General features: G+C 40.0%; 1 protein-coding gene across 3 annotated transcripts in view; it reads left to right on the top strand.

Annotated features, from left to right (window-relative positions):
* LOC136872053 (PC-esterase domain-containing protein 1A) overlaps window positions 1-13671 on the top strand; it is a 221735-nt gene that overhangs the window by 118321 nt on the left and 89743 nt on the right. For all 3 annotated transcript variants that reach the window (XM_067145913.2, XM_068227287.1, XM_067145905.2), the window contains one exon: window positions 6137-6382. In XM_067145913.2, the coding sequence (XP_067002014.1) occupies window positions 6137-6382 (246 nt within the window). The remainder of the gene's footprint in view (window positions 1-6136; window positions 6383-13671) is intronic.

Raw genomic sequence — 13671 nt, 5'->3', positions numbered from 1 at the left:
CTCATTTCTTTCGAGGAAAGAAATAGCTCTTTGAACCAGGGCCTTCCTGTACTTCCCTTTCACAGAACGAATAATACCAAGGTCCAAAGGCTGTAGGTGACCAGTGTAGTTAGGAGGAAAGAAAACCACTTTGATCCGCAGAAAAGATGTATCTGAAGGATAAGCTGGATATCTATCACCGGCACTATTTTCCTTCCTGCTGATCCCATCTTACCATCCAAGCTTCGTAAAAATTTTAGAAATATCTCTGATGTCATCCATGTACTTTTGTTAAAAATCATATTTACATGGGAGTGTACGGGTGTTCTTGAAGTGTCTCGGATTCTTAAATTTTCCAATTAGTGGAGGTAATTTTTCACTCCCGTCTCTATTAACACATAACAATGCTGTCAGTCTTTCTTTACTTTTTTTTTGCCTCAGTGGCATTTTTCTCCGCGAACAGCATATGTCTTGGACGGGAGCAAATTGTAAAACACTCCCGTTTCATCGGCGTTAAAATATCCTTAGCATCATATCCTTAAAGAAATCAAGGTAACGTATTCTTTTTCCAGTACACAACTGTATCGTCGTTAACTTCTGCACTCTTTCCGCACATGTTTTGGAATGAAAGATTGTGTCATTTTGTAAAATGATCAAACCAGCCATTAGAAGCATGGAAATAGACCTTACCCAGCTTAAGTGCGACTTCTCAAGCTTTTTGTTTAAGTATGTTCCCATCAATTGGACCGTTCTCGCTCCTTCTTCCTCTTGAACCATTTCATTAAAATGTTTTCAAGTTCCTCGTACGGCGAAGAACAAATATTCTTCCGTATTTTTTACCCAGGACTGCACTCCACTTTCGCAGTCAGAATTGCTTCCTTCTGCTTCATGATGCCAAACAATGTAGAAGGTGCCAAGTCATATTTTTTTTGCCATCTGTGACAAAGGTACTTGGCTATCCTTTTCAACATCACTAATGATATCGATCTTTTGTTGAAGAGTCAGCTTCTTAGGTTCAGCATCCATAATGAACGTAGTCCGCCGTAACTTGCAGTTCAACCCTTATCACAGACACAAATGTAACTCATAGCACAACTCGCAACACAGAAACCAAAACAGTGAATGAAGCTTCAGATATTCTTCAGTCTGCGCGCTCCACGTGATTCCTAAGCAGAGATTGGTGCTGCGAGACAGAAATGCCGAGCCGGTGTGACAGAGCTGCGGCTATAGGTTAAGACAGTTGACCTCGCTGCAGACTAATTAAGATTCTCTTTTTTCTGATGATGACTGGACATAGGATATTTAATTTCATTATGGGATTATTCACACATTTTAAAATTTGTTGTTGTTGTTGTTATTATTATTATTATTATTATTATTATTATTATTATTATTATTATTATCATTATTGACTGCCATTATTGCAGATGCTGAAAAATATGATGGTAGAAATGTCGCAGGCGTGATGTACGATATGAAATTAATAATTTTTGTGGATATTTTAAGGTCAACTAGCAACCCACCCCAACTAAAACGGTCCTAATGAACCGTTCATGCAAATTATGTACTTTAAAGATGATTTTAATCCGTAGAGGAGGTTAGACACTTTATTTGAATGTAAAATTTGGGGGAAATATTTATTTATTTATTTATTTATTTATTTATTTATTTATTTATTTATTTATTTTATTTATTTATTTATTTATTTATTTATTTATTTATTTATTTGAATTTTTTTTTTACTGCAGACTATGAATTAAAATCGCTATAACGGTCAAATGGTTGGAGATAAGTACTCTGTATATGCCCTCCCAGACTCTTTTGTAGAGCTTGAACAGCTCTACATTTCGTATGCTTACACTTAGGGTCTATCGATGATTTTTCAGGCAGCGTAAGCCATGGAAGGCATGACTTTCTACTTATTCCATAATTTTTTCTAGAATACATTTTCATTTTGTTCAATATCCATAGCCTTTTCAGTTTCTAATTGCTTTTAGTCTTCTGAATCGCTAAAGGAGCGCTTTGATTTAACGTTAACTTCAGACTGAGATTACATTAAAATGGAAGTTAATTAACATTTAAAGCAAGTTTAGAAAAAAGTATCTTATCACAAATTTTCGTTACAGCGGGATGTGCGATGGTAATTTATGTGAAATATATTCCTTAAAAACCTACTTTGCCTTATGTCGGGGTTCGTTAGAAGGGTGTTTAAATAACATTGTGCTTATGGCGATTTGGCTGGGCCTTACAAAAATCTTCGTTAAAACCAGGAATTCCTTTAAAGTGGGCATGTTAAAATGGAGTTCTACTGTACCTTGATTTATTCGATACATATTAGGGTAAGAAGACCCATTCATTTGTACCTTCACTCACACCCCTGTATACACACTCATTCACAACCACTCCCACACGTGCAGTAATATACACTGACTGACAGAGCAAATGCAACACCAAGAAGGAGTGGTCAGAACTTTATGCCAATTGCAGGGTAGACTGACGTCACTGAGGTATGCTCATGATGTGAAATGCGCCGCTGTGCTGCGCACGTAGCGAACGATAAATGGGACACGGCGTTGGCGAATGGCCCACTTCGTACCGTGATTTCTCAGACGACAGTCATTGTAGAACGTTTTGTCGTGTGCCACAGGACACGTGTATAGCTAAGAATGCCAGGCCGCCGTCAACGGAGGCATTTCCAGCAGACAGACGACTTTACGAGGGGTATGGTGATCGGGCTGAGAAGGGCAGGTTGGTCGCTTCGTCAAATCGCAGCCGATACCCATAGGGATGTGTCCACGGTGCAGCGCCTGTGGCGAAGATGGTGGGCGCAGGGACATGTGGCACGTGCGAGGGGTCCAGGCGCAGCCCGAGTGACGTCAGCACGCGAGGATCGGCGCATCCGCCGCCAAGCGGTGGCAGCCCCGCACGCCACGTCAACCGCCATTCTTCAGCATGTGCGAGACACCCTGGCTGTTCCAGTATCGACCAGAACAATTTCCCGTCGATTGGTTGAAGGAGGCCTGCACTCCCGGCGTCCGCTCAGAAGACTACCATTGACTCCACAACATAGACTGCAAGCCTGGCATGGTGCCGGGCTAGAGCGACTTGGATGAGGGAATGGCGGAACGCCGTGTTCTCCGATGAGTCACGCTTCTGTTCTGTCAGTGATAGTCACCGCAGACCGAGTGTGGCGTCGGCATGGAGAAAGGTCAAATCCGGCAGTAACTGTGGAGCGCCCTACCGCTAGACAACGCGGCATCATGGTTTGGGGCGCTATTGCGTATGATTCCACGTCACCTCTAGTGCGCATTCAAGGCACGTTAAATGCCCACCGCTACGTGCAGCATGTGCTGCGGCCGGTGGCACTCCCGTACCTTCAGGGGCTGCCCAATGCTCTGTTTCAGCAGGATAATGCCCGCCCACACACTGCTCGCATCTCCCAACAGGCTCTACGAGGTGTACAGATGCTTCCGTGGCCAGCGTACTCTCCGGATCTCTCACCAATCGAACACGTGTGGGATCTCATTGGACGCCGTTTGCAAACTCTGCCCCAGCCTCGTACGGACGACCAACTGTGGCAAATGGTTGACAGAGAATGGAGAACCATCCCTCAGGACACCATCCGCACTCTTATTGACTCTGTACCTCGACGTGTTTCTGCATGCATCGCCGCTCGCGGTGGTCCTACATCCTACTGAGTCGATGCCGTCCGCATTGTGTAACCTGCATATCGGTTTGAAATAAACATCAATTATTCGTCCGTGCCGTCTCTGTTTTTTCCCCAACTTTCATCCCTTTCGAACCACTCCTTCTTGGTGTTGCATTTGCTCTGTCAGTCAGTGTACATTCACTCACATTCAACTATAACTTGCACACAACTTTCTTGCAATTCTAATTTATACAAGTTATATACATCACATATGGGTTTCTATTTACATATACATTATCTTTATTGTGTGGAGGAAGTGAGGTAAAAGAAGCAGATTTACCTCAGATGGTAGAAGATACAAGATATGACCAGACCATGAGTAAAATCCATTTAAATATGAGGTTCTGGCAAGGGGAGGGACAAGAATAATTCCTTGGCCCCTCTTAACAGAGTAGTAATTAAGCTGCAGATGGTGAAGAGGGGAGAGATGTGTGTTGTCTGTTAGGGATTTCTTGAGGAAGGGTATGCCTATATGGTTACAACACAAGTTCACTGGTGGCAATGACCTAGCTGTTTTTAGAGGGATTTTTTTTGTTAATTATATGTTCTGCTCGTCGCTGGACACCTAGTGTCCTCATATTTTCCATTGTCAGTGGGTGCCAGGAAGGAAGACAGTATACTGGTATGGACCGCACCAGGGAAATATCAGCCGTTTGTCGGGCTTTACGTCTTCCGAGCTTGCAATTCCTCCCGAGAGACGTCTATGGACAAAACCTAGTGCTCTGTATCACGTGCTATTCCATTTTAGATTGTCCGTAATGTGAATACCAAGCACTTAGATGGAGTTAGAAGGCAGTAGTTGGATTCCACATAGAAAGTAGGCTGGTTCTGGAGTGGTTGTCTAGCTCTGCTTAGTCTTACATACCTGCCAACCCTTCTGATTTACCCGGAAACTTTCTGTTTTTTAACTCATCTTCCGATTTTCAGATTTATGTTTACTTATTCCTATTTTTGACCAATATAACCTCCAGTACGACTAATACTCTTCCCCTAGGATGAAGGATAAATTCTTATATTCTTGTGTTATTTACCAAACCTCGTTTTCAAGCGTATTTATTTGATGCTTTATTTTGCGAGTGTTTCATCCGTCGCTTTCATGTATCGTGTTTCCCGCTCGCCACAGCAGTGTGTGCGCTTTATACAGCTGAGGAGTCAGGACGGCAATCTTCCTGCAAGCAAGAGAGGCTAGCACACATTAGCGACTCAGTTAATCAGGATGAAAGAATGAGTTTGTTATTGTGTTGTTCGCGCGCTGTTAAAGTGCATACTTTTAATGAGTTCAATGTTTTTAAGGGGGGTTGTGTCAGTGAAATTTTCTGGTATTTCTCTTCTCGTAATCGATAAAAAATATAACAAACGTTGTCTCCAAGTGTTCAGAGATACCTATAAATTTCCATTCATTTTACCGTCTGATAAAGGAAACTACTATGCATTTTGTTGCGTGTGTCAGTGTGAGGTAAATATTATTATTTGTATGTGTCATCAATGAGAATGATTAAGTACATTTTCTTGTAACCATTTTTATGTTTTCTTAGTCTAAGATTTTAAATTTAATGGTCACTTTGAATTGTAACTGTAGATATGTATGCCTTTTATCACCTAGACCGTGGTGGAATATATGCGATGAAATCCAGGAATTTTAAAATTTGGCAGGTATGGTCTTATATATTTACACTTTTTAATATTTATACTCATTTTATTTACATCACACCAAAAAGCTGTAGCTTAGATCCTTTTCAACAGAACAGATACAACCCAGGCCATCATAGCTCAACTGGTAAGGGCATCTGATGCTAAATTGGAAGGTTGTGGGTTCAGATCCCACTGGTGTCTGGTTAGAGATTTTTGTTCTGCACTTAACATCTAGTCGATATGTACTATATGTACTGAACATGACCTAATGCATAGAAAGTGTATTTCGAGTACATTGTGGTCGTGGAAATGAAATATTCATAAAGCACTATACTTCTGGGATATAAAAACGATATCCGCACGTGGCTTGCTGGAGCAGAGAATTTATCATGATGATGATATAAACATGAAAACAAGTGGCCCCACCCACCTCCTTCATCAATTAAAAAAAAAAGCCACCCTCCCCCCACCTTCTAACTCCATCAAATATTCGAACCTGCCAAATCTCCTGGCCAGAGAGAAAGCATTACCTTCTAGTTGGCCCACTCCTCCCCTTTGGGGAGGGGAATGAAAACCTTTCCTAGGTCCTAGGTTGGCTGGCTTACATAACCACCAAAACTTATTGCAGTATTGCCAAGTGTGCAAAACTAGCATTGAATTTTCTTACCAGCTGTGAACTTTTAGCCCCCTTTATCTTAGGTGTTGCGTGACTGATGAGAAGATAAGACAGTTTAATATTCTTATGTAATGTGATAGTTAACTACTTTTGTCCATTCTTGTGTTTCAACAGAATTCAGATGAACTTTCAACCCACAGGTTTGTCATGGAACTATCCGTTGCCTGGTAATTTTTCTGGTCCGTCTTTGGAGCGATTTAAGAAACTGGCCACTGAGGAGAAGAAACCTGAAGTTGTTCTCCCTCCATTACCACCAGCAGTGTCTCAGAAGAATAAAACTCCTAAGAAAACTGTGCTAACACCATTCAGAAAATCTAAAGCTGCTACTAAGGTTGCCGCGTCACCTCTGAGAAAAGCGATAAAAGAGAAATTGGGTAAAACTAAATGTAAGTATTCTTCTTATCTTCAGATTATTTATATTAATCGCTGTGTTTCAGGAGATTTTTATTTCTTTTGCATATTTTGTATTCTTACCTTGTATCTCAGTGCTATTGCATTTTGCTACCATAATTTTGTTGAAAGTTATTTACAATTCCAGCTGAAGCTCATTGCTCTAATATCTTTCTATTAATGTAAATTTCCATTTCATATCTGATATACCCTCCAGAGTTATAACCGATTTATTCTCTTGGCCCTTGATGTCTGTTGTTCCTATATTGGCTAAACATTATAATTTCACAGTTAGCCGTAAATGATTTTGCATATCATCGTAAAACTAAATGAAGTTCCAGGTCTTTTTTTTAATATTATAACTGCTTCAATATATATATATATTTTTTTTTTTTTTTTTTCCGCTGACATGGTATCTGATATTCACGACCCACTTTAGAATGAACAGTAATTGATCGAACCTCAATGTGGCCTACCATTTTAGTGGTCTTGTCATCATCTAAAATGACACATTTTGTACACACTATTAGTGAATTTTGTTTCATGACAGTCAGTCCTTCATAATTACAGAGTTCATAACTTGACTTTTGGCAGTATGTAGGCTTTTCTTGGGCCTCCCTTCTGTCAAGAAAGTGTAGTCAATCAAGAAAAGAATGAGTGCATGGTGTTTTATTTTCCAGGCATTTAATATTTTATCAAAATATAATTAACCTTCTGTGTAGGTACAAACTGTATGGATATCAACGACAAACAAGATACAGTATTTATAGGTTCAATTGTTTCTGAGTAAAGCTTGCCTGTGGGGAGCTTATACACAAGAACCTAGTTTATCCAGCCCTCATTAATCCGGATCTCTGGTTTATCCGGATCGAAAATAAGAAAAATTTATTTTTACCCGTACAGTATTTATTTACGGCGTTGACTCATCTTGAATGTCTTTTCCGCCAAGGATAGTTGAGGACAGGAATTGGAAGTAATTCGGCCATGGTCTATCAAAAGTACCTTTCCCAGGACGGCCGAGGTGGGATTCAAACCCACGCTCTTCTGAATGCAACACGCTATTAATTCACAGATGGTGAATTCAAAAATGAAACCGGCATTCCATCAGAAGAAACAATGACTCGTGGAGAGGCAACAATGCAGCTGGACAAACTGATGGCTGATTTAGAATCCTTTAGACTGAAACCACACCGGCAGAACTATTGTTAGTAAAACGTCTTCGTGATCGTACTGCGCGCAAATGCTATAAAAATATAAAACAGAAAAACTCGCAATTTATTTTAGTGCATAAAACAGAGTCGTAAATGTACGAAAAGTGTTCTTACAATTTTTTTACAATTGAAAAAAGGTATTACTGTACAACTTATGTTAATAGATTATATAATATGTACTGTATTTGTTTTTTTAGTTTTTTCTGGATTATCTGGATTTTCGATAATCCGGATCAGTTCTGGTCCCACTTAATCTGGATAAACGAGGTTCTTGTGTACCATGCGCACGTTCTTTTCTGAGTGACTGTATAGTCAACAAAATCATTTTTGTGGAGTCCATGTTTATCACTTCTCATTGTTTACTGAAATAGGGAGACTTCAGTAGGAGGAATGTTAACTTGGGCAGCATTTTCTTTGTACATACAAATACCTAGATAGAAAAGGTAAAAGTGGATTTTTGTGTACAGATTATGGAGCAAGATGGAGGGGTTTGATTTATCAGGTAACAACCCAGGTGACAGACCATCAGGCAGAAGTAAACAACTGAGGAGAGAAAGACTGCTTTCTGGAAAGTTGTGCATCTACAGTAGTCATGGCTGCTTGGGGGTAGTGGGTAAAGAGAAAGGCAAAGAAGAGTGGGTGTCGCATGTTAGTCAAAGGATCTCTGAACCTGAACACCAGCCAATGTCCAAACTTGGATTCTCATGAGTGAGGAGATAACTTTATGCATTTCAGAACATCCAGATGCTAGTCGGTCAGTCAGTTTGATTGCCGGGAGTATAAATGAGATTTGGAAAATCGGTGTTGTGAATTTGATTGTATTATTTCTGATGAATGTTCTGGATACAAATACAGTCGCTAGTTCTTACAGCATTCACATTTGCAGAGGAAACAACATAGGGGTACACGCCTTAAACATTTGAGCCCATGTTCTTATCCCCATTGTCATTACCATTGTCTTGACATTCTATTTTTCATGCAAATTCCATGCTCCAGTGTTCAGTCTTACTGTTTACTACATCAAGCTTTCATTTCTCTAAATCATCATACAGAATGATCAGATATGCTTTACTTGGGTGTGCGCAGTGTTTTTCCTTTGGGAAAACTCTCCGCTCGGTCACCATGCACAGGAAGTGGAATGCGCGGTATGCCGCAACATGATTTGTTCCCAGACCTCAGCCCTTGTTTTTTGTGCGCGCATCCCTGCTAGTGGACCTTGTGCACGTGTCCAGTGTTGCTGTTTTACTTCCACTGTTCCTGCATGTGTGTTTTTTCTTAATTCTGTAATTAGTCATAAAGAGTGTTATGGTTTGTGCATTTTCAATGGCACATCATGTGTTTATGTACGATTAATGTGTGTTAAATGAGCTCATGAATTTCAAAGATGGTTTTAAGAAAGATTTCCGGGTAGATGTTCTAAGTCTTAAAACAGTCTATAATCTTCGTAATAATTTTCAGGAGATTGGAAGTATCCAGCACTGATGAAGAATTCGATGTCGCTGATCACAGTTTGGAAAATTCTTTTTAAAAATCTTTGTCACTTTTACACAACAAATGGGAGTTTCATAAATGTGGGAAAGGGGTACTAAATTTTTACACTTACAGTACATCTGTCACAATAAAGAAAGAAAAAGATAATATCCACCTTTTCAATACTATATATTACGTGAAAAGTTTACATTTTTGTTAAATCGTCAAGTTTTTTGTACATCTGATACCGGTTTCGACAAGATTCCAGGTCATCATCAGCCAAGAACAAATTGCACAAAGACAAAATACATTGATCATGACTCCCTCAGTAATATCACAATAATAGTTCAAGAAATATACTTGATAAAGCTAAAATGGTATTTATATATACAAGCTGATTGTCAGTGAGATAAAAATTGTTGTTTTTCTATGGGGTGTGCACCTCAGTATTACTAATTAAAGGAATGACTAGTTAAAAGAAATTAATTCTACTTGTAGCAAAAAACAATTGTCAGCTTTTGATCCACCCAATTATAGCCCCGCCTCTACCGCGCTTCCCCTTCCTCCCTCTTAGAAAATCCGTCCCTCCCTATCCCCTCCGAAGGTCCGTCCCTCGACATTTAGTCTGTCAGTTGCTCCCCGTTATATCTGCTATCAACTTGGCACCTGAGGTGAGTCTTCTATTCCTTTTCCTTTAATAATATATTTTTTCCGGGTTTACGTAATTCTAAATCGCATCTCATTTCTTATAGGTTCCGTCTTGGTTCAGGACCTTTCTAGATCAACTTATGTATTTACAACTTGCATCATAAGAGCCTTTCTTCAAGTACCAATTCAACAAGAACCTCGGCTACTTTACTATGTTCAACCTACTCCTTAATCAATCAATCAATACTGATCTGCATTTAGGGCAGTTGCCCAGGTGGCAGATTCCCTATCTGTTGCTTTCCTAGCCTTTTCCTAAATGATTTCAAAGAAATTGGAAATTTATTGAACGTCTCCCTTGGTAAGTTATTCCAATCCCTAACTCCCCTTCCTATAAATGAATATTTGCCCCAGTTTGTCCTCTTGAATTCCAACTTTATCTTCATATTGTGATCTTTCCTACTTTTATAAACGCCATTCAAACTTACTCATCTACTAATGTCATTCCACGCCAACTCTCCGCTGACAGCTCGGAACATACCACTTAGTCGAGCAGCTCTTCTTCTTTCTCTCAATTCTTCCCAACCCAAACATTGCAACATTTTTGTAACGCTACTCTTTTGTCGGAAATCACCCAGAACAAATCGAGCTGCTTTTCTTTGGATTTTTTCCAGTTCTTGAATCAGGTAATCCTGGTGAGGGTCCCATACACTGGAACCATACTCTAGTTGGGGTCTTACCAGAGACTTATATGCCCTCTCCTTTACATCCTTACTACAACCCCTAAACACCCTCATAACCATGTGCAGAGATCTGTACCCTTTATTTACAATCCCATTTATGTGATTACCCCAATGAAGATCTTTCCATATATGAACACCCAGATACCTACAGTGATCCCCAAAAGGAACTTTCACCCCATCAACGCAGTAATTAAAACTGAGAGGACTTTTCCTATTTGTGAAACTCAAAACCTGACTTTTAACCCCGGTTATCAACATACCATTGCCTGCTGTCCGTCTCACAACATTTTCGAGGTCACCTTGCAGTTGCTCGCAATCTTGTAAATTATTTATTACTCTATAGAGAATAACATCATCCGCAAAAAGCCTTACCTCCGATTCCACTCCTTTACATATATCATTTATATACAGGGTGTTAGGTGTATACGTGCAGATATTTCTTGTAGCAATAGAGAACGATGTGACGAACGACTATATATCAAACTTTTAGTAATCCGCGGAAGTTATTTTCGAGAGCAAAGTGATATGATGTTTTTAGAATAGGTAGTATGCCTCGTTCTGCGAATGAATAGCTTTCCGTTGACAACAGGCAAGTCACGCTCCATCCGTACCAAACTGGTTCTACTGTAACAGCTGAACGCTACCTTTGTAATGCCACGAGATGTTACGTAATATACTTGCCAAACTGGTTTTATGTTTACGAGCAACTGAACTACGATAACAGCTGAAGGCTGCTACCGGTGTTCACCATGTTACGTTACATTCTCGCCAGACTGGTTTTGTTGTTAGTATTTAGTTTCCGTCAGACAACCCTAGTTATCGGTTTCGGACCCTGGAGCTGTATCGAATTGTCAGCGTTAATACTGGTTCATTTGCTGTTTCGTCACTTAGGGGATTGGGATATCTGTGGTCGTCAGCCCCGTGGTCTAGTGAGTATGGAAATGACCTGAAAACCTATGTCTTTACGCCAACGAAAGCAAGCATGGGATTGAATTGAATTAGGCAAGCACAGCCAACGTTTTACTTCAAACGAATAATGGACATGTTATACAAATAAATAAATTAAACGTACCTACATTTCGTGCCTCCTGTCGGGCTGTGTGGCTCAGAAGGTTGAGGTGCTGGCCTTTTGACTCCAGCCTCGCAGGTTCGAACTTGGCCCAGTCCGGTAGTTTTTTAATGTGCTCAAATACGTCACACTCGTGCCGGTAGATTTAGTGGCACGTGAATAGAACCCCTGCGGGACTAAATTCCGGCACCTCATCGTCTCCGAAAACCGTAAACGTAACGCAAATACCATTATTATTATTATTATTATTATTATTATTATTATTATTATTATTATTATTATTATTATTATTATTATTATTAATGACTACTCGCCAATAATGTCTGCCTAGAAAATACTTCTCATCGTTTATAACTATGGATCTCGACAGTTGTATAATGTCCTAATTATGATGATTTTCAAAATTGGCTTTAAGTCGCACCGACACAGATAGGTCTTATGGCGACGATGGGACAGAAAAGGGGTAGAAGTGAGAAGGAAGCGTTCGTGACCTAAATGAGGTTCAGCTCCAGCATTTTCCTGATGTGAAAATGGGAAACCACGGAGAACCATCTTCAGGGCTGTCGACAGTGGAGTTCGAACCCAGCATCTTCCCAATGAAAGTTCACAATTTCGCGCCCCTAACCGTACGACCAACGTATTCCAAGCTCTAATGCCGGGCTGAGTACCTCGGACGATAGACCGCTGGTATTCTGATCCCATCTTGGCAGGTTCGATGGAGGCTCAATTCGGGGGTATTTGAAGGTGCTGAAATACGCCAGTTTCGTGTCTGTAGATTTACTTGCATTAAAAAAAAGTCCTGCGGTACAACATTCCAGCACCTCGGAATCTCCAAAACCCGCCAAAGTAGTTGTTGGGACGTAAAAAATTACATTATTATTTCGTGCTTGCAAACGAAAAGCAAATGTGTAATGGTAAAATAAAGCAAAATAAAAGTGGCCAGTCTGACTTGCTCAGACGTTTAAAGCACTGGTTTCTTGTTTCCAACTTAGCAGGCTCGATCTTGGGTCCGTCCGGTGGCATTCGAAGGAGCTCGTCAGCCTCGTGTCGGTAGATTTACTAGCACGTAAAAATAACTCCTGCGGGACTAAATTACAGCGCCTCCAGAAACAGTATGAGTAGTTAGTGGGACGTAAAGCAAATAACATTACCGGTATTATTATTATTATTATTATTATTATTATTAGTATTCAGTCTTACTATTATTGCCACTACTCATATTGAACTTCTTCTTCTTCTTCTTCTTCTTCACCTGTTCATACTTTCGTCTTATTCCTCTTTTTACTCTCCTTTTAAGTCGTATACTTGTTATTCATATTTGATGTTTTGTTATTAATATTATTGTTATTTTTATATTATTATTTTTATTATTTAGTTTAGCTTCATGTGACACAATACTTTTTCCGTCTTTAATTCAACTTTTGTGTCGTGTGCCGGTATACTTCTATGTTTCTGTCCTGTGCTTCAAGACAGTGCTGCAAGATCTGTGTTTGTTTCCCCAGCCCGGGTGTGTTTCGTTTCTCATGTGACAGAGTTACATCTTACGTTCTGTTACATGTTTAAGTTCGGCCGTGTGATAGATCGCCTTTAATCTGCTCTGTAGCCTTTAAAAGTGTAGCATGGTCAATGACCTCAGTGCTTGTTTTGTTCACATATCTGGACTAAGAACTCGTCTCACTCGGCACAGCAAGTTCAAGGCCAACTACTTCTATCTGTTTGTTTGTTTGTTTATTTATCTACCCAGGTATGTATGTCAACATTGTACTATGTCAACATCGTACCACGAACATTTACTCTATAAACGGGGTGTTTGGGGGGGGGTCTCTGTCCTGGGTGGTGTGTTCTGCGGGCCTACTCTGGGGTCCATGTTGTTGCTGCGGTTATCTCTCTGTGCGTTCAGGTATTTACTAACATGTTCAATTCAATTTATTGTATGTACAAGACATACGTCCAACTTGAATTATTTCATCCTCACAACTCTACTTCCTTACTCCATGGTCCAAGAGCTACACGTATAGCTGACGGCCCACCCACCCCTCTACGAGTGTGGGAATGAAATAACTAATTTGATTGAATTCTTTTCATATTTCAGTAGTGATGAATATAAAACAAGCATTTTTTGAATTTTTGTACGTGTTAATGATGAT

The sequence above is a fragment of the Anabrus simplex genome, chromosome 1 (assembly GCF_040414725.1).
Source record: "Anabrus simplex isolate iqAnaSimp1 chromosome 1, ASM4041472v1, whole genome shotgun sequence".
In the NCBI taxonomy this organism is placed as follows: Eukaryota; Metazoa; Arthropoda; class Insecta; order Orthoptera; family Tettigoniidae; genus Anabrus; species Anabrus simplex.
This window is presented reverse-complemented; position numbering and strand designations above follow the sequence as displayed.